We start from the raw sequence: 22,089 nt of genomic DNA, 5'->3' as shown, positions 1-22,089 counted from the left end.
TCCAATTCGAATCTGGGTCGGGTCAAAACTGGGTTTGGGCCGGGTAGTTAGGTTGGGCTGGGTACGGATCGGGTTTTGGGTTTGCGAGTAAGGTCGACCCGGTTTTAGGTCGGGTTGGCTGGTTTCCATGAAGAAGAAAGTTGAAGCTTTCCAAGCTCCATTCAACCCAAAATCTTAACTAAAACTAGTCATACAATATACCAAATTGAAGCCCAAGGAACAAGGAAGAATATTCTACCTATCTCGTGGCCAGCTGTGGCCGAAGTTGGCTAAAAAATGGCTTGCAAGTTTCGGGTTCTCGTCGGAATCTGGGGAAGTATCCCCAAACTGGTTTTCATTGTTTCGACGTCCAAAACACGCACGAAAGAGTTAGTCTTCAATAAGAGACAAGGGAAAGATGATTCAAAGGGTTTAGAACCTTACCCTCGTGTTGGGAAGTCGAAAAACTCATTGGAGATGATAATGAACAATGGCATAGCCACTGTCGGGGCATCGGGACTCCACGATCATGGCCTAGGCTCAAGGTCACGTCTTGGAAGGTCATAAGATGGTGGTCGTTGTTATTGTATGTGTGTATGCATGTGTGTGTGGTGCTCGGGGGAGGAAATGGTGCAAAGAGAGGGCTGAGGAAAAAGAAGAGAGAGATAGATGAGGGAAGTCACAGGGAGAGGGAGAGGGGAAGAGGGAGTGGGCCGAGGGAAAAAACCAAAAGGGTGGGCCCTATTGGCACACCAAATAAGACCAAAAAGCAACTGTAAACAATTGAAAATTCTGTATCGAATGAAACGAGAACAAGTGTACAAAGTAGATTTGTATTGATGAATTTGTAGGGTTACAATCTCTGTTTACAATTTTCCTCTAATTCAGTCTTCAAATTTGATGTAGATGCGTAGGTTGTTGATCCAAGGGTCACGATGACTTGATCTCGGACGAACGATTATTACTTCAAGTTTTGAGCTTGAAACAATGCGTGAATGGTCTTCACCTCTAGGTGTCACGCCCCAACCCCGACATACGTCCTGGATTGACACGCGACGTCACCAAATACTCGTATATTTAACATACCCAACTTTGAGATATGAATGAAGCACCACTCAAGGTCCAAATTGCTTAGTAATTTTTGTATACTTTATGGCTGCATGAATTATTCGATTCATAACATTCCTCAATCAAACATTTGGACTTGACGAGCATGAATTATTCGATTCAAACTACATAACAACCTGCATGACAATCAAGGTTTCTATTTCATCCATCATATAAACCATTATGTTTTCAACATAATATCGCAATCTAGGCATGTAACATATCAAGGATCAACCAAGCACAATATTTTTCTCTAGTTACATTCATTAACTAATCTAATCATATTAATAACAACTATATCCAACGTCATTCCACAACCCCGTCAATTAATCAATTCATGAATCAAAGATGCACAATTTTAACTTTTAACTATATTAATCAACCAATGAGATAGCACACCATTTCACCAATTCAATTAGAGAACTTTGTATAATTCTCTACTTAGGTTATGAGTAATAACATGGTGTATAAATTCACAAGGTCTATTGTGGATAATTCCCATTCACTCGAATCTAGGGTTCTAGACTAATCTTATGGGAATGAGCGAAATCAAGGATTCCGGACCACTCAATGAAATCCAACATCGGGTTCCGGACCCCTCAACGGAAACAAAATATCAAGTATAGAATCATGCTTTATGAAATCATAATCAAGTCACTCAAAACTGTGAAGGAGTGACCTAGACATCCAACGGCTTTTCTAATTCAAACCACAAGATTCTCAAAAATCATTGTTCATATGTACTTTAAAAACTAGGTTAGAGGGACGCAGTTCGGCCGAAGCCTACACCTCTAAAGCTGAAAACAAATCCAAGGAACCAAGACACCAAAGGGATTTCAGACCATCACTCAACGAAATCCAAACCAGGATACGATTCCGGATCATCACTCAACAGAATCGCGAAGTAGAAGGGATTCCGAACCATCACTCAACGGAATCCACATTAAATTATGATCGCCTATCAAAATGTACCAAGCACAACTAATCATCATCCCCTCTAAAATGCGTATGGTCCCCCATCGCGGATATACCAAGCAGAACCATATGCATAATATCTTCGTGCAAGCAATGATCATCCATCGCGGATATACCAAACATGATCACCCCTGAATACATATGATCCCCCATCGTGGATATACCAAGCAGGATCATATATGTACATTTGCTACATGGGGCAGTTAGATCAACACACATACCACTTACCCTTATCTCATCCGCTATGATTTACATCGAAATCACTTGTACTATCAACTTCTCATGACCACTATCTTATCATACAAGCATAAAAGTTCTACATAATACTTCTTATAAGATTCTGGGTTCACATCGTCATAAAAACAATCATACACATCATACTAACCATACATATCTAACCACATTTCATAAACATTTTGAAGCTACAGTTGATTCACAATTTATAAACATAGATCGATGCTTAAAATAAAAATAACCATTCAATAGAAAGCACATTTAATAAACAAGTATAACTCAATATGGTGCCACTAATACATATATCGAGGCACACTTCTACTAGGAACGACACAACATTGAAATGAGCCAACTAAGCTCCATCAATCCTCAACAACTCTAGAGATAAGCGACACTCTAAAGTAGAGCACGTTGACTAGAACATCAATCGTCGATAAGGTAGGTCCATTAAGGTCAACAACCTAAGGTTATTCAATCTGGAAGATCCGCACATCGGATTTTCGATCTGTAAGTTCTCAAAGGTCCAACAACTGATAACTAGGGTGTTCACAAAATTGTACGAAGAACCAACGATCTGATTGTCATCAATCACACAAACAAGTGACGGTCCAATTTGATTACCACACCAAACAATTGAATTTCGGGAAATCAAGCTAGACATAGATTTACAGGGTCCCGAGAAGGTATTTGGTACTTAAACAACACTCGTGGACGGTCCCACGCACCGCTACACGCAATGGTAGCCATGGTAAAGGGTTTGAAAACTCAAACTTTCAACCTTAACCCAAGAGGCTCAAATTCACGTGGTAACTAAAGCTCAACAAGGGAAACATTATTCACAAGTAGACCAATGACAAATTCTAACCGGAAACCATCCAAATTCTTCGAGGAAACCGGGTTTCTAGGGTTCTAAACACCCAACTCTAAAACGAATACAAAAGCATGAACCAAGCATACCAACTTGAAGATTATGAAGAGTAGATGAAGTTTCATACCTCACTTGAAGGAAATGGTTGCCGGAATTGCCGGAAAAATGACAAAACCGCCGGAAAACCCACGGGACTTTGCTGCCTCGGACTGGAAAAATGGATAAGAAAATGGAAAATGGAAAATCTAACACTACAGAGTTGTAGGGCTCATCAAGAGCTTTCCATGGACACCAAGATCACCCAAAACGGAGATCGGATGAAGGAGATACAAGCGGGTCAAGTTTATGGGTTCATGGGTCGAAAACGCCCCAAAACGGGTCAAAAATCATACCCCTCTCCCCTTCTCCTTCTTTTTTTTTTTTCAGAAACCCCCCTTTTTTTAACTCACTTCCTCTTTAACCCACATGTGGGAATTAAATAATTCCCACAATCTATAGTTCACAAATTCAAACGTCCGTAACTATACCGTTATAACTCGGACTCGCAAACGGCTTTCACCTATGTGCTCGTGGCTTCGAGACCTATTCGAAAACGCTACTTGTGACCTCAAAAGGTCAACGAATTTTAAATAATTATTTTCCAAACTTCACTCTTTGTAACTAGTTTAATTAAAATCTAAATCCATACAATTTAAAATAAATTCTCGAGAAATAATATAAAATCTCAATAGTACAAATACGTAAATTATAACAGTGAAATCCGGGAACGGGATTTCACACTAGGTTTGTGAATGACCTGTGGCAAAGGTGATGTTGATATAGGATTTTGTTGATTCAAGGGTCTTGGCGACTTGATCTTGAATCGAATGTCGTTACAAGTTTTAAGCTTGCAACAAAGTCTTGAAGGAATCGACACAAGTGCTTGTTGATTCTTCAAGGGAATGCTTTGGTTTTGGTCAAAAAAAAGCTTTGGCTTTGGTTGTACGTTCTTCGAAGAGAGCTTTGGCAATGTATTAGTCTTCAAAGATTTGGCAAAGGTTATCCTTTTGTGAGAATTTCGGCCCTTCAATGTGGAAATTGTCGACTTTATGCTTGTCTTGGGACCTTGTATTTATAGACTTCCAAAGCTACACCTTTGGGTGGATTTGACTTTGATTTGTGTTCTGATTCATTCATGGGAGAATTTAGGCATATTTAGTGTCTTGTTTTCAGCCACTTTCCCTTGTTTGGCCGACTTATAGGGCTTGTTGCCTAGTTTGTGAGCAATCTTCAATTCTTGCTTGTTTTATAAAGATGTTTTAGCTTTCTTTCCAATTTTGGGAGCAATTTGGGCCCCTTGCCGATTTTAAGGGATACTTTCTCCCTTGTGCCGAATTTTGGGAAGGTTGTGTACTTCCTTTGCTTGATTTGTGCCACATGTCATTGATGACTTGTCCATTTGTGATGAGTCATATGTCATGTAGAGCTTTGTGATGCATCATTTGTATGCAACAAAATTTACATGTCTACAGCAACCATGACAAAATATCTCCCAACCAAAGTGAAATTACAAAATTACCCTCGACGTTTCGTAAAAAAAATTAGGGACGGATCGTTACAAAGTGTCAGATGACATGAGACGGGATTTGAAAGTCCGAGGAGTTGGAACTCTGTTGAATAAGAAACAAATTCTTTTTTCCTAAGGGTAGTGAAGCTGTGAAAAAGGAAAATTCTTGATGAGGTTGACTAGTCATTTCCACCCAATCCAAGAAAATAAAAATTGGTCAGTCGACCAAAGATATCTGGAATTATGCCACTTAAACTATTAAGATATGCACTAAACTCTTCAAGAGATGATATGTTGCTAAAAGAGTAAGGGATACTTCTTGTACGGTGGTTGTATTCAATATTGAATTCTATTAGCTTTGACAAGGTGCCAAGCTCCTTAGGGATACTACCTTCTAACAAATTGCCGCCAATAGGGATACTACCTTCTAACAAATTGCCGCCAATATATATGGTGTTGAGTTTAGAGCAACCTGAAAAATTAGCGGGAATTCACCCTTTATTTATAGCCATTAGATTGAATAAATCAAATGAAAACACTATACATGATTAAACAGGATGTGTGTGAGGCTAAAAAGAGTGCCTAAATATATATAGACTACTGGCTAAGAAAGCATTAATCGAATTCCTAGACTAAAAGAGTTGACTAGCGTAGAGCTAAGATGGATCTCACATCCATAACATTTTTCTTCGCCCACTTTCTGACGGCAGAATATTGCATAAAGTAAGCCTTCTGCATCATGCACTTGATCACTGTGGTTAAAGAACTCTCGGCTCGCTCTTTGTCTGAGTTCTAACCTACAAGGAAAAGGAACATAAAGTAAGCCTTCTGTATCATGGTTTTCCCTATCCTTTGAATCTAATCCTGATGCTCTGATATTTCATAGATAAGACCATGCAGGAGTCAAGACCAAATGGGTTTGCTCTAGAACATACAAGTTTTCCTTTCTAAAAAGAAATAAATAAGAGACAAAATCATCGAAATCTTACATGAGAATCTGACATGCGTTCCAGATTCTGATAACATATACTGCAAGAAGTAGGAGCTTGAATTCACCCTATGCCAAATTCGTTTTGCTTTTGGATTCCAATTACTACAAGTTTTCCATGTTCCGACGTAAGCAAAAACAGAATGAATCGGGATCGAAGAAACCTAACTATCGTATGGAGAACCTAATAGCATCATCGTTTAGAGTTCCAATGTCTGCACTACGCCCGGTTTTACCTCTTTTCCTTTAACATTTATGAGCCGAAAGTCATAGCAGGTTGAACTACAGTTGAATTGAAGTGTACAAATTCTTATCAAGGTCAGTCATCCTTATCGCGCACCATGGATGCCTTCTGGTACCTCATTTTCTCAATCTCCTTGCCCAGAAAATCTAAAGTCGTGTCAGTAACATGGTTCGGGGTGCAGCCTGCACCGAGCATAATTTTCAAAAACTTATATGCATCTTTTAGCCGACCTGCTTTGCTATGAACTTCAATAAGTGTATTAAAAGTGACAACATCAGGATTTATTCCACTACTCTTCATCTGCTCAAAGAGCTTGTTTACTTCATCAATTCTGCTAGCCTTCCCTAGTGCATTAAAAGTGAAAATCTCAAACAATTTGCATGCTACGCTCAGCTTTCCCTTGGCCAAGAATAAGGACAAAAAAGTATTAACCATGTCAATATCAAAAGTGCTTTCCCCTTTTGCTTGAACTCTTAAGCTCCGTGGACAATGAAAACAGCTGCGAGGAGTGGTCGGCAGACTTAAGTTGATTAGCCAATTCATCCGTACGTGGAGATGATGACTACTGTGTACTGATCCGCATCGGTGGACAAATTCTTATCTTCTTTAGCCCTGGCAGCCTCTGTATCTAGGTCTGCATCCATTGTTGATTCAGCAGACTTTATTACACTCATAATCTTGCTCAAGTCACCTTTACTTGGGAACAATGGTGTATAATCCTTTCTATTTCTCTGCGGATTTTTCGGTGAAGCCTCCATATCAACCTTCCATTTAAGAACACTCGGCACTAGGTTACCATCTCTAATGTGCTTCATGAGCTTGTCCGTCCAATCCCACCGACCTTCTTTATACAGCCCAATCACAAGTGACGATACAGTAATTAAATCAACAGTAAAGCCTCTCCTTTCCATTTCTTCCACCAATCCTAGCGCTTCCTCAAGCAGACCGTCCTTACAAAGTTGCAAAACCACAATGCTATATGTTACACCATCAACAAACTGACCCTTCTTCTTTAAGTCACAAAATAGTGTGTACGCAGCCTCTGCCCTTTCATTCCTGAACAAACCATCCATGAGAATATTTTACGTCCACATCGAGGCTCTCACCCCATTCTGAACCATTTTCTCAAATAACTGGCAGCCATCATTAACCTTCCTAGCCTTGAATAACCCATCTAGTAGAGAATTATAAACAATGGTATCCGGGGGATATCCATTGAGCTGCATTTCACTAAAAATCTTAGTGGCATCGTCTATTCGATAACACTTACAACACCCCTGAATAAGAATTCTATAGGAAATTCCTTCAATTCCTCCCATACAGTAAGTGCATCATTCAACTTCCCCGCCAAGCAGAGCACATGAATGAGGCTAACATATGTGGAAGAAAACCCGTGCAGGTATATGTTAATCAGGTTGAAAATCGTTATACATGTGCTTGTTATGAACATTTTCTTGCTGCACAAGTTTGAAACTTCTGATTGGTTGCTTTTGCTTCAGGGGTTTTGGATCCTGAGGAATTGTGTATGGTTAACAGAGGATTCAAGAAATCTGAAACGAATCAGCTTCCAGGGATTCAATAAGTTTGGAGGTCTGCTGAGTCAATGACTACAGTTCATAGTGGATGTTCCTCTTGTTGGAATTTATTAGGTTTATTTAGGAAATTAATTAGAGATTTGATTTGATTTTGTAGTAGGGTATTTTTGGCATTTACGCATTAGGGTTTCTTAGGTTTATTGCTCTATAAATAGAGCTTGTAATTTAGTTTGAGATAAATTCATTCACAATGTAGTCTCTTAGGGTTTTGTAGCCGTCTCGGCATTCTCAATTTGTTCAATAAAATTCCTATTATTTTGTTAGTCTTGTTTGTTCCGCACTCTGATATTCAACTTGGTATCAGAGCGGGTTCGATCCTTATGGTTCAATCCGTTCTTGTTGGTATCAATTTGTTTTGTCGCAATTTTGTTTTTGGGTTTACTTTTGGTCTCGTTTAGGCTTCGCTTCCGCTTTGCTCTGTGTCCCTTGTTCTTGGTCACTCTGTTTGGTCTCGTTTAGGCTTTCCCTTCTGCAGTTTGACTTTTCACTAGAGTTGTTCTGTCGGCTGCAATCCCTTTATTTTGCAAAACTTGTTTGCTGCATCATTTGGTTTTGCGATCTGGAGAAGACCCCAGGTCATAAGAAAAGGAAAAAAGTATGGCTGGTTTGAGGCTTAGGCCCACACGGGCAAAGAAAAAATATGGTTTTGAATATGGTTTTTTGTTTGTTTGTTCGGAAGTTGGAATTTGCACTGGCATTGGAATCTTGCACTTGCACCGATGAAATCATCGGCATTGGAATCGGCATCGGCATTGGCATCGGCATCGGCATTGGAATTTGGAGGCTTGCATCCACATCTGCTTCTTGGCAAACTCATGTCGTGTACCGCCATGAGTTTGATGGGGGGTGTTGGAATTTATTAGGTTTATTTAGGAAATTAATTAGAGATTTGATTTGATTTTGTAGTAGGGTATTTTTGACATTTACGCATTAGGGTTTCTTAGGTTATTGCTCTATAAATAGAGCTTGTAATTTAGTTTGAGATAAATTCATTCACAATGTAGTCTCTTAGGGTTTTGTAGCCATCTCGGCATTCTCAATTTGTTCAATAAATTCCTATTATTTTGTTAGTTTTGTTTGTTCCGCACTCTGATATTCAACTCTTCTTTGATGGCAAGCATTGAGTTTGAGCTTTTTGAAGACAACAGATCATGTACGCAGAAACCCACTAGTTTACCCAATGTCACGACTTCAAGTCTCAAGTCGAAAAGAGGGAGAGGCCTGCAAAATGTTCGCCGTAAGTATATACTGGCCTTGCTAATAACAAGTGAACCTCACCCTTGTATTTTGTTATGTGCTTTGTGTAAACATATCCTTGTTTTGCATAAAAAAATTCAGCTTCCAAGAATCCTGACGCTTCTCCTTAGATGAGGGTAAGTTTCTTCCGTTATAATTTTTGTGAGTAATCATGGTTTCTGAGGTTATTTCAGGATGAATATGTCTGTTTTGGTATTCAGATGAGAGCCATGCCAACATCCCAAAGGCAAAGTCTTAATGCGCGTGGACCGGAGAGGATTTTAAAGGAGGCTTCTGCTTTCTCACAAAGACAGGCATGTCATAAATGTGTCTGATCCTAATGCATTTCTTTACTCATATTTTTTAAACTAACTGAGTACTGATGAAATGAAGCTTGCTGCTGTAAGTGGGAAACTGAGCTCATCAGCGTCTTGCAAACCGCCAAAGATATCTATCCGGATTAACCAATCTTATGCACCTGCAGCGAAAAGGGCTTGTTTGGGCGGAAATAATGAAAAAATGGAAACTGCAAAAGCTGCCCCTGGTAAGAAGGAAGATGAAGTAAAACGCTAACCGGAGCGCACACAGTTTTTCATTTTCTTTCTGTAATTATGAAGTGCAAAGTGCAAACTCAAACTGGAGTTCATATGGTTTGCTTGCAGGACAATCTATGAATGTGTCAAAAAAGCCTTGCTTAGGAGTATCGTGCAGCATCACCAATAGTACTACACCGCCCCCAAAGACATCTCTATTTTGTTCTCCCACTACCACACACAAGTCTGGGGTTTATAGTTCTCCCTTATTCAGTAAATCTCCATTGTACTCGAGGAGCAAAATTGATTCCTCACTTGTCAATTCGGCCTCCCGTGGTTTTACCATGGGAACTCCTTCGAAATCCACAATGAAAAACAAAGGTGAACTGGAAACTTCTTGTCACCCATCCACTCTAGTGCGCACGCCGCAGTCTCCCCCTTATCCATCACCTGCTAGTTCCCTTGTTGGCTGGTCCTCAGCATCATCATCAGCGTCTTCGAATCAAAGATTGAAGAAGTCTGAGGTCGGTCTGAATACTTTCATCAGCGGACAGGCTTTTTTCGAGAGTGATGTCTCTCAGGAATCAATTCTGGAGAGCCATTCACATGATCAACCATGCATTGGACATGGAAATCAAGAAGCAATGCTCTTGAATCCACGCGAAGGAAAGATGTCAATAGGAGGTAGCCCTATGGATCCTAACAGTGTTTCTAAACATATCAGACCCTCATGTCTCCGAGCGCCATCTCCAAATATTGGCTTTTTCGACGAGGTTAGTTTATATGCATTCTTCATTATTCTTGTACTAACTGTATGGTTTCAGTGTTTCAACTTCGCTATATGCTGTTGAGCAAAAACTCTTCAATTAACAGGACAGCTCTTTGGTGAGATCAAGTGGAAGTATGCAGTTCCATTCCGGTGTACAAAACAGAGTAGTGTCTAGAAGTCGAACGGGCAACGGTAACACTAACAGAAATGGAGCTGCAACTCGAAATGGCAACCTTCAATCTCCTAGAACTTCAGAGGTATTTCAATAATGTTTTCCTTATTAATCTTGCTGCAATGGACAGCAGCTTTTATATACACAGTTACATATGCATGTAATAAACAAATGTAATACAAGTGGACACTGTTACATACGCATGCAATAAACAATTGCATTACAAGTGATGTCCTTGCTGCCCACGATGCAGCAACCAGAACACAAGGTGCAGAAACCATGTGGTAGTCTAGCTGTCAAGGTTCCATGTGCAACATTCCTTTTGTCCAAGCTGTACAGCAAGTTGATTACAGATTGCAGCGTGGTGGAATTGATGGTGCTGGAGTGGAGTTGTCAGAGTTGTCATTAGGGTTATCCGAACTAGATTTATCACGCCCCCGCAAGCTGACGGGGCGTTGACGAACAGGAAGCTTGGAGATAAGATAATGGAATCGGACAGAGGACAAACCCTTGGTTAAAAAATCGGCAATCTGGTCTGTGGTAGCCACATAACCAACTTCTATTTCCTTGCGGATGACCTTGTCCCGGATGTAGTGATAATCTACTTCAACATAGCGCATGCGAGCTTGATAAACAGGATTGGAAGCAACAGCAATGGCGCTGATATTGTCACACCAGAGACGAGGTGGCTGTAATGGAAGATATAAATCACGGAATAGATTGCGAAACCATGAGAGATGGGCAGAAGTATAGGCAAGTTGACGATACTCCGCCTCTGTGCTAGACCGTGACACTCCACGTTGCTTTTTCGAACTCCAGGAGATTAAATTTTCACCAAGAAATATGCAGTGACCGCCAGTGGAACGACGGTTATCAGGGTCGCCAGCGTAGTCAGCGTCAGCGAAGGCAGTGAGAGTGAGGGGACTGGGTTTGTAAAGTAAGCCGTGATCATGTGTGCCTTTCAAATACCGTAAGATGCGTTTGACTGCAGCCCAATGCGCAGTAGTTGGAGAGTGCATGAACTGACACACTTGGTTGACAGCGTAAGCAATATCAGGTCGTGTAAATAGAAGGTATTGAAGGGCGCCCACAACACTGCGAAAAGAAGATCCATCTGAGAGAGGCTCACCTTCATATAAACTCAAGCGTTTACCACTGGGAACTGGCGTTGAGATGGGCTTGGCGTCAGCCATATTAGTTTTCTGTAGAAGCTCCAAAATATACTTGGATTGAGTGAGATAGAAGGCAGAAGGCGTCCGTGAAACCTCCATCCCCAAGAAGTAGTGTAAGAGCCCAAGATATTTCATTGCAAAATGAGTACGAAGCTGCATGATGAACTGAGACAAGTAAGCAGTGTTGTTCCCTGTGATTAAAATGTCATCCACATAGATGAGAAGATAAATGATTGTTGAGCCATCAAAATAGGTGAAGAGAGATGAGTCAGCTTGGGAAGCCGTGAAGCCCAAGTCTTCTAGTTTCTGGGAAAAACATTGAAACCAAGCACGGGGTGCTTGTTTCAAACCGTATAGGGACCGTCGAAGGCGACACACATGAGACGGAAACTGTGGATCAACGAACCCTGCAGGTTGGCGCATATAAACTTCCTCATTCAACGTGCCATGAAGGAAGGCATTTTGAACATCAAGCTGGCGGATAGGCCACTGAAAGTGAAGAGCAATAGAGAGAATGAGCCGAATGGTGGCATGTGTGACCACCGGACTGAAGGTTTCGCAGAAATCAATGCCCTCTTGCTGATGAAAGCCATTGGCAACTAGGCGAGCTTTAAAACGCTCGATGGAACCATCAGAGTTCTTTTTGATGCGATACACCCATTTATTAGGTAACACGTTCATAGAAGAGTTGTAGGGTACCAAAGTCCAAGTGCCGGTACGCTGTAAAGCGTTGAATTCATCCGCCATTGCTTGGCGCCATTGGGAAGACTTATTGGCCTGTGAGAAACATGTGGGCTCAACCAAAGTATTAGTAACATTAGTGATGCAAGCATATCTGGGATTTGGTTTTCGAATTCTTTGTTGACCACGCGTGATCATGGGATGAGTGGATGAACCAGTATGTGAAGTGGTGTTGGCAGGTTCAATATTCACGTGAGTAGTGGGAGGTGGTGGGTGAGAATGGAAGGCTGGGGTAGGTAGCGGTAGGGAGTGAGGGAGGGAGGTAATGACAATCGGTGTTGAAAGGGAAGGAGGAGGCCGTGGGGTCGATTGTGGTTGGGTGTAATGGAAGGTATCAATGTCGAGGACATGGTCCAACTGACTAGGGTTTGACAAGATCGGAGGAGCAAGTTCTTTATATGGAAAACTCTTTTCATTGAAAACGACATGACGAGACAGAAAAGACTTGCCAGTGGTAGGATCATAACATTTATAACCTTGATAATTTAAGGAGTATCCTAAGAAAATGCATTGTTTTGATCGAAACTTAAGTTTAGAATCAGTGTAAGGAAGTAAATAGGGAAAACAAGCACAACCAAATACTTTGAGAAAATCATACTGGGGTGATTTAGAAAATAGTTTTTGGAAAGGAGAGAAACCATTCAAGATTTTGGTGGGAAGACGATTAATGAGATAATTTGCAGTTTGAAAAGCGTCATCCCAAAAAGTGTGAGGGAGAGACGCATGAGCAAGTAAAGTTAAGCCAATTTCAACAACATGACGATGTTTGCGTTCTGCAAGACCGTTTTGCTCGGGATGATGAGGACAACTGAGTCTATGATGAATGCCATGTTGAGAGAAAAGGTGTTTAAAAGAGGAATTGACAAACTCTCCTCCACCATCAGATTGAAAAAATTTGATTTTGGTGTTGAACATATTTTCTGCAAGCTTTTTAAAAGTAACAAAGGTTTGAAAAACATCAGATTTTAACTTTAAAGGATAGAGCCATGCATAACGAGAAAAGTCATCCACAAAAACAACATAATACTTGTAACCATTAATTGAATAAGAAGGAGAAATCCATACATCGGAATGTATTAATTCCAAAGGAAACGATGACTGGGAAGAAGATAAATTAAATGGCAACTTATGACTTTTGCCAAGGGGGCATGATGAACAAAAGTCGTAGGTTGCATTACCAGTTAAAGGTAATTTATTTTGAAAAATGAGACTACGCAAAACAGAAATTGCAGGGTGACCTAACCTAGAATGCCAAATAGCATCCGACACACGAACACCGACAAATGCAGAGACTCCATGGTTGACCATAGAAGAACTTGAAAATGGATAAAAACCATTTTTACTCCGGCCTTGCAAAAGCATCTTCCCCGTTTGAAGGTCCTGAACACGGTAGGAATTGGGATATAAGGTCAGTGAACAGTTGTTGTCTTTGGTAAATTGATGAATGGAAATAACATTAGTGGAAGCATTAGGGCAGTGAAGGGTGTTGGGAAGGGTAAATGAGTGATGGGGTGTGTGAATAAAAGAAGTGCCAACATGAGAAATATGCAAACCTGATCCATCAACCACACCATTAACATTGTCAGTGCCAGTGTAGGGACGAGGATTCGAAACTTGATTCAAATCATAGGTGATATGTGCATTGGCTCCAGAGTCAAAAAGCCAGTTTTGAATGCCAGAGGGAGAGGCAGATGCCGGAGAAGGTGCAGCAGCAGCATAAGCTTGGAGACGTGGAGCAGGAACACGTCCTTCATAGGCCATATTGAGACGATTGAAACAATCGATTGCAGAATGGCCGTGACGACGACATATTTGGCATTGGATACGACCACCAGATTAGGTTGGAGAAGGAGGAGCACCAAGAACGCCATTATGAGGTTGTCGGAGGGGGGAAGCATGGTGTTCCTGGTCTTGAGGACGAGGAAGAAACTGGCCACGGCCGCCATGGAAGTGACCACGGCCTCCGCGAGGAGCACTGCGACCACGGGAAGGTCCTGAACGACCTCTTCCAGCAGCAAGGGCAGTGGGCCCATTTTCAAACACAGTATGAAGCTTTTGACGTCTCTCGGCACCAAGAAGAAGAGCCTCCAAGGCACTGTAAGTGATGGCCTCATCCCGTGCTTGTGCAGAAGCAACAGTACTCTCATAAGCAGGCCCAACATTATTTAAAATAATGGCAACAAGATCAGAGTCAGTCACAGGAGAACCAGAGAGGGAGAGAGTGTCAGCAAGATAATTAATACGATCAAGAAACTCAGCAATAGAGGAATCACCACGATGGGTATTCATAAGCTCACTACGCAATTGGAGGAGGCGGCCAGTAGACTGAGAAGCATACCTGTCACGTCAACAAATCCATGCAGAAAGGGAACTTGTCTTACTAATAAGAGAGGCAAGAACTGTGGGATGGACCGAACTGTTGATCCAAGAGAGAACCATAGCATCTTGCTGAATCCATGCATCAAAGTCAGGATTGACTTTATCAGTGAGTTGGCCAGCATCATCCTTCAATAAGGTAGGAGGACATGGGTTGGTTCCATCGACAAAAGACACCAGATTCCTGCTGCGAAGCAAGGGCAACATCTGGGCATGCCATAGGGGATAGTTGGTACGATCCAACTTGATAGTCAGAAAATTGGAAGCATTTGGAAGAGAGGGAATAGCAATGGGATTTGAAGGACTTGAACTGGACGCCATGAGAGAAAAAAAATAAAGCTTTTGGTCGTTTAGACTGTCAGCTCTGAGATACCATGAAGAACTTGGTATTTCAATAATGTTTTCCTTATTAATCTTGCTGCAATGGACAACAGCTTTTATATACACAGTTACATATGCATGTAATAAACAAATGTAATACAAGTGGACACTGTTACATACGCATGCAATAAACAATTGCATTACAAGTGATGTCCTTGCTGCCCACGATGCAGCAACCAGAACACAAGGTGCAGAAACCATGTGGTAGTCTAGCTGTCAAGGTTCCATGTGCAACATTCCTTTTGTCCAAGCTGTACAGCAAGTTGATTACAGATTGCAGCGTGGTGGAATTAATGGTGCTGGAGTGGAGTTGTCAGAGTTGTCATTAGGGTTATCCGAACTAGATTTATCACTTTGGTGAGATCAAGTGGAAGTATGCAGTTCCATTCCGGTGTACAAAACAGAGTAGTGTCTAGAAGTCGAACGGGCAACGGTAACACTAACAGAAATGGAGCTGCAACTCGAAATGGCAACCTTCAATCTCCTAGAACTTCAGACAGGATGAGGAACGTGAAGCTTGCATTGCGGAAAACTGACTCGCCAGGCCCTACTTTCGGCATCAGTCCTCGGCGTCCAGCGCACATTGAAGTTCAAAATGCTGCAGAAGTTGAGACCGATGCTGCAGAAATCACGAATATGGGGAAGGCTCTCAAGAGGGTGAGCAACCAAGCAACCAAAGAGAACGAGGGGCCCAACATGCATTGTCCTGCAGGAAGTAACAAGGAAAATAATGCATATACTTGAAAGAACAAATTGATTGTTTGGCTAGAAATGTTGGTGCCATTGATCTTGGATTGTGATGTTGTTCAGAGAAAGGAGATGAAGGCAGACAAGAGTGTTTGTCATTGCCTAATAACTGAGGATCTATAAAAGTTGGAGAATGACAATTCTGTTAACGCTTGATCCTAGACAATCACCAAGGCAAATGATAAACACGCATTATTTTAGCAAGAACACATCTCTATTTAAGTATATAAGTTGTTTTCGTACAGTTTATCGAATTTGATGGGCAAAAATAAAGAGGGAAGTCTGAGAAGGTAAAAAAGTGTATTATACTTATTATTTACAAGTTTTGCGCTTTTCTCTAATGGAGGATAATTATAAGGTGTGAGTGGCTGGTTGACCGGTTGTATTGTGGGTCTAGGGTTTTCAATATGGGTGGTAGTGCTATCTACACACATCTTTTACCTCTTATACACACTATTATTTTCTATCATTTGTTCGTTTTTAATTTATTCGATTTAAAAGTCAAAAATTAAGAAGTGTGTATGGAAAATAGACCGTAGAAGGCAACTCTGCAATGTAAGGAGCAAAAATCCCAAATACAAGTCTCGGGTCCTAAGAATAATAAAATCAATTGGCCTTTTACCGCAGTAATAGAAATGAGTTGAGCCCTTTCATGACAACGACAACGAGAGTTTGAATCTCGTCAGTGACTAATCTAACAAAATCTATCGTTTGGAAAAAAAAAAGGGAAACTTGATATAACTCCAATTTTTTGAGTCAATAATAGGAATGATCCAATTTATTAAAATAAGCCCAATTCTTTAAATTTAATTATTTAATTATCAATAATTATCTCTTAAAAGAAACAACTTATTGTAAAAATCAATTTCTTCCTAATTATCTCTTTGATTATTTCTTTTTATATATTTTTTTGTTATTTCTTGTTCTTCCTCCTCCTTTAACTCATTTATAGATTTTTATTTTATTTTTTATAATCAACCTATATCACAGGTTAATTGTATTTATCTACCTATATGACAGATTCTTTTTCATAGTCAACCTGTTACAGATTAATGTGTCTTGCTTGTAGGTATATTATGTTTTTTTCTACCTTTTAGTTAGGTTTCATATCTCACTTATAGGTCTAATATACATTCATATATTTGTTATTTGAGTTAGGGTAGAATGTTTTGCAGATGGATATATGTTAGTATATTATTTTTTTTTTGTTTATAAGATATTAATTAGATATTTTGGAGTTGAAAAATGCATAATATTAAAATATTTTAATTGATTTTTAATATTTTTAGAAAATATAAAAGGAGTATAAAAAAAATAAAAACATATAATTAGATAACTGGAATCACTTCTAAAAATATCCTATGTTTTTAGACCTGGATCTAAAAGCCCAAAAAAAAAAAAAAAATAGCTCCTCTCATAAAGTCAGAAAGGACACATGCGTAGGTTTGCTTTGATACGACACCGTTCGACAAACATTAGAACAATAGAGAGCCAAGCCAACCCTATTTAAAATCTCTCATCTCCGAATTGAAAAAGTGGAGTTTAGGGTTTTTCAGCAGCCGGCATTTTCCTCTCCGCCTCACTCCTCACAGTACTTCCGCTGCAGTCCAGAGCCCTCTTCTCTCAGCCGCCATGGGGTATCCAATTTCTCTCTCTCTCTCTCTCTCTCTCTCTCTCTCCAATCTCATTGTTTTACTTTGATTAAGTTTATTGGCTCGGATCTGGTTGAAAACTTTGATGATAAAATAAAAAAAATTTAAAGCGTTTCAAATAGGGTTCATTTTTTTTGCAATCTGTTTCTGTGTGTTGTTTCATTTTCTGTTTGGTTGCCTAGAAAAAATTTGACACAAAAGAGGATTAATTTAACTGTTAAAAGAGGTCGGGACATAGTTGCTTCCAAGTATGTTCGGGTCGAAAGAGCTAAATCAAGCTTGGACAAAGCTTAATTTGTAGTTTTGATTGGGGACAATGAGATTAGGACGTGCTTTTCTTGGGAAATCTGTTGTAATTTGAACAAATGTGATTGAAGCCTCGGTTCTTGTATTCGAGATCAAAACAACATTGTATTGTTGAGGTTCATCGGCTATGTGAACAAGCCTCGTTAAGTTTACAGGCGATGGTGTAGGATTCGTACACGAGTAGCGGTTGCTCTCTGAGTGAATTGAATTTTATGCGCGTATTGATGTTTGATGGTTCGTTGGTAATTATACTCGAACTAATTTGAAGTCTAGTGATTTTGTTGAATGCAAGAAAGCTTGAGCAGTTTCCTTTAAATTTATCACTTAACTGATGCCTACATGACGGTGCTCCGGTATCCTTGGGATTGGATTGCATTCTTTGGCTCTTGTAAACTGGTTGTTAAGTGAATTTATTTCGAGATTAAGAGATTGTGGGTGCTATGCAGGAAAACACGTGGAATGGGAGCTGCTCGTAAGCTCAAGACTCACCGTAGGAATCAGAGGTGGGCCGACAAGTCATACAAGAAGTCCCACCTTGGAAATGAATGGAAAAAGCCATTTTCTGGTTCATCTCATGCCAAAGGCATTGTCCTTGAGAAGATGTAAGATCTCTATCTCTCTCCCCTCTCTCTCTGAACATTGTATTTTGTGTTTAATACCACGTTTAGGTTTAAATTGAATTGTCACACATCGTGGATTGTTAATGCAGTGGTATTGAGGCTAAGCAGCCTAACTCTGCTATTAGAAAGTGCGCTCGTGTTCAGCTGATCAAAAATGGGAAGAAGATTGCTGCTTTCGTACCCAACGATGGTTGCTTGAACTACATCGAGGAAAATGTAAGTTTCATCATCTGCCAGGATGTTAGATTTAGTTTCAATTCTCATTTTAATGGTTGTGGTCTTCATCCACAAAGAGTTTTAAATCTTGTGTAACGGTCCTAGAATCCGTGGTGAATGCATGATATCATCTCTGTTATCTTAACTTGGTGGTTTGCGCAGGATGAGGTGTTGATTGCTGGATTCGGACGGAAGGGCCACGCTGTGGGAGATATTCCCGGAGTCAGGTTCAAGGTTGTGAAGGTATCCGGTGTCTCTCTCCTGGCCCTCTTCAAGGAGAAAAAGGAAAAGCCAAGGTCTTAAGCTTGTCAAGGAAGCTCATCTATGCCTAAGTCTCTGTCGTTGTAGCGTAGTTTTTCGTTTAGATCATAGTTGTAACAACTTATCAGTTTCTTTTGGTGAGAAGCAGTTCCTGTTATTCGAATCAGGAAGCATCCGCGCGAAACAGAATTTTGGAAACGGAGGTCTATCAAAATTTAATTTCGGATTTATCTATGGCTGTTATGCTGCAATGTTGTTTCAGGAATACGATATATAATATGAGAGACTTTGAGTGTGCTTATAAGTAAAGGTCATCTACAAAATCCGCGCACTTTTGCAGATTACTCGGGCGTGTCAGCTCTAGTCCTTAGCTCAACTTTGCGACCTTTGAGATTCATATGGACGTCTCATCCTCATCTGTTCGTAAATTGGGGTTTAATTGCCCATCCGTACTTTCTTGAGAGGCGAACAACGATGAGGTGGAACTGAGACTTCCCTGAACTGGACACCATCGGACATCTCATGAGCCTTCAAAGGCTCAAACAATGGCTTCGATGGCAAAGACCTCGGTGGACCTGCTACTTCGTCTTCCATGGAAGTTTGGAGCTCCGGTGGACTGCATTTTTTAACCACGTCGGATATGACCCTTCAAAGATGAATCAAAATTGGATCACAGGATTAGCATAGCAGCATAAAATTGGATATCCGGCTTAAACCACGTTTCGGTAAATGATGGATTCCCTGGTGGATACGGCCTTCCTCTTCAACCTATTGCGTTTGGAAACAATCCTCTCCACCTTCTTAGTCAAGCTCAAAATAGTAGTATTGTTAATATCAATAAAACAAAATGGAGTAATCTCACAATTACAACCTCCATTAAAACATCCAGTGACCTCTAAAATTCAATCATAAATTCTTCAAGTTCAAAGAAATAATAGATAAACTGCTTTATCCAACATACCCACAAAATATTCGGTCGTAAATAGTGTAATCTGAGGCTCCGAGCGGCGATAGGTGTGAGAGTCACGAAGCTTCCAACCCGAACGCAAGAAGGACAAGCCGTACTTTTTTTTTAACGGAAGGGAAGGATACGAAAGGTGGCGGATCTAAAAACTATAATTGTAGGGGTCAGTGAGAGGGCTGGAAAAAAAATCCCAAAAATCCCAAAACAAACCGAAAAAATCCCGATCTCAAACAAAAAAAATTCCAAACCAAAATTCCCGAAATTTTCAGTATGTCATACTGAACCAAACCGAAATTTTCGGTATGGGATTCGGTTTTGCATCTCCATTTTTTCCGTATTCCCATACCCCATACCAAACCGAAAATAAATATTATATTTTAATTATAAGAAAATTATTTCAACCGTTCATTGTTTTGGATTTAATCTGTTCCGTTCATTTGTTTGTAGGTCTGATAATCTGATTTCACCCACTCTTCTATCAGTCTCGGTTCTCTTTCTCTCTCTCTCTCGCTGGAGACTTCTATCGGTGTCTCTCTGTCGTTCGATTTGGTCTGCATTGCACTGCACAAGGCTGAAGGTAAGAAATTGCGACCTTCCTTTTTTTAGCAACCTTACAAAATTGAAGCATTTCATTGCAAACGAAAACTCATTTACTCTGAAAACTAGTCGAGATTGGCTTCCTCCTTTTCAACTTGAAAGTTTGCAATTGGATTCATGCCTCCTGGGACTTGAATGGCCAATGCGGCTTCAGACACAAACGCAATTAACAGATCTAAGCTTATCTGATACAGGAATTTCAAGTACTATTCCAACTTGGTTTTGGAACTTATCTTCGCACTTAAATTATCTGAATCTCTCTCACAATCAATTGTTTGGGGAGATTCAAAATATAGTTGCTGGTCCTTTTTCAGTGGTTGACCTTAGTTCTAATCAGTTCACTGGTACATTGCCTTATGTTCCCACCTCATTATATTGGCTAGATCTTTCCAATTCATCATTTTCTGGATCTGTTTTCCACTTCTTCTGTGATGGCACAGATGAACCAAAGCAACTATCTCTTCTTCATCTCGGGGACAATCATCTCACTGGAAAAGTACCTAATTGTTGGATGAATTGGCGAAACTTGGTATTCCTAAATTTAGAAAGCAACCACCTAACTGGGAAAGTCCCAATGTCCATGGGATATTTGCACAAGCTTCAATCGCTGCACTTGCGCAATAATCACCTGTACGGAGAATTGCCACATTCACTACAGAACTGTACCTGGTTGTCAGTCAGTTGTTGACCTTGGTGGAAATGGGTTTGTCGGAAGCATACCAACATGGATAGGGAAAAGCCTTTCAGGGTTGAAGGTTCTTAACCTTCGATCGAATGAGTTTGAAGGAGACATTCCTTATGAAGTTTGTTATTTGAAAAAACTCCAGATATTGGACCTTGCATGTAACAAACTCTCAGGAACAATACCCAGATGTTTCTACAATTTGAGTGCCATGGCTAATTTGTCAGAATCATCTTTGTCAGATAGCTATCAGACTATTTTTGGGGATTATTTAAGTACTGATTTTGGGACTCATACACTTCTAAAGGATGCAATCTTGGTAACGAAAGGGATAGGAATGGAATACAGCAAGAATCTGAGATTCGTAAAAAGCATGGATCTTTCATGCAACTTTATGTATGGAAAGATCCCTGAAGAACTTACCGACTTGCTCGCGTTGCAGTCACTCAATTTATCGAATAATTCTTTCACCGGAAGAATTCCTTCAATGATTGGTCATATGGCACAGTTAGAATCTCTCGATTTTTCCATGAACCAACTCCATGGTGAAATTCCTCCAAGCATGACGACTATGGCATTTATGAGTCACTTGAACTTGTCATACAACAATTTGATAGGACGAATTCCGGAAAGCACTCAGCTGCAGAGCCTTAACCGGTCTAACTTCATTGGCAATGAACTATGCGGACCTCCACTCAACAACAATTGCAGCGTGAATGGAGTGATACCGCCACCAACAGTTGAGCAAGACGGAGGAGGAGGATACCATATACTCAAGAACGAGTGGTTCTACGTGAGCATGGGGCTTGGATTCTTCACAGGGTTTTGGATTGTGCTTGGTTCTTTGCTGGTAAACATGCCATGGAGCATTCTTGTTTCAGGACTACTGAATAGGATAGTGCTTAAACTGTATCATGTAATTGTTGAATATGTTTAGCTTTGTTTTATGTTTGAGTGAGCATGCTGTTTGTTGGCATTTTCCTTCTTGTGACAAATATGCCAGTATGGTTGTATTGTATGATTTTGTCAAGCTTCATCTTTTGTTTGATTGTATTTTTCTTTACTTTGTTTTAAAAATATTCCTTCATAAAATTAAAAGACTTGTTTTATTCAGTAAAAATAAAATGA

General features: G+C 40.2%; 1 protein-coding gene and 2 pseudogenes across 1 annotated transcript; 2 read left to right on the top strand and 1 right to left on the bottom strand.

The window, feature by feature from the left end:
- Positions 1-6,016: 6,016 nt before the first annotated feature.
- Positions 6,017-7,391, bottom strand: LOC103432966 (pentatricopeptide repeat-containing protein At4g01570-like; annotated as a pseudogene).
- Positions 7,392-17,110: 9,719 nt separating this feature from the next.
- Positions 17,111-18,948, top strand: LOC103433027 (small ribosomal subunit protein uS12). The gene is made up of 4 exons (XM_008371254.4): positions 17,111-17,300; positions 18,068-18,223; positions 18,331-18,457; positions 18,620-18,948. The coding sequence occupies exons 1-4, from the start codon at positions 17,296-17,298 to the stop codon at positions 18,758-18,760; spliced, it is 429 nt and encodes a 142-aa protein (XP_008369476.1). The 5' UTR covers positions 17,111-17,295; the 3' UTR covers positions 18,761-18,948.
- A 502-nt stretch (positions 18,949-19,450) lies between these two features.
- LOC103406290 (receptor-like protein EIX2) lies at positions 19,451-22,009 on the top strand (annotated as a pseudogene).
- Positions 22,010-22,089: the final 80 nt, after the last annotated feature.

Source organism: Malus domestica, chromosome 01, assembly GCF_042453785.1.
Source record: "Malus domestica chromosome 01, GDT2T_hap1".
Taxonomy (NCBI): domain Eukaryota; kingdom Viridiplantae; phylum Streptophyta; class Magnoliopsida; order Rosales; family Rosaceae; genus Malus; species Malus domestica.
Note: the sequence above shows the minus strand (reverse complement) of the source record. Positions and strands in the feature narration are given on the sequence as shown.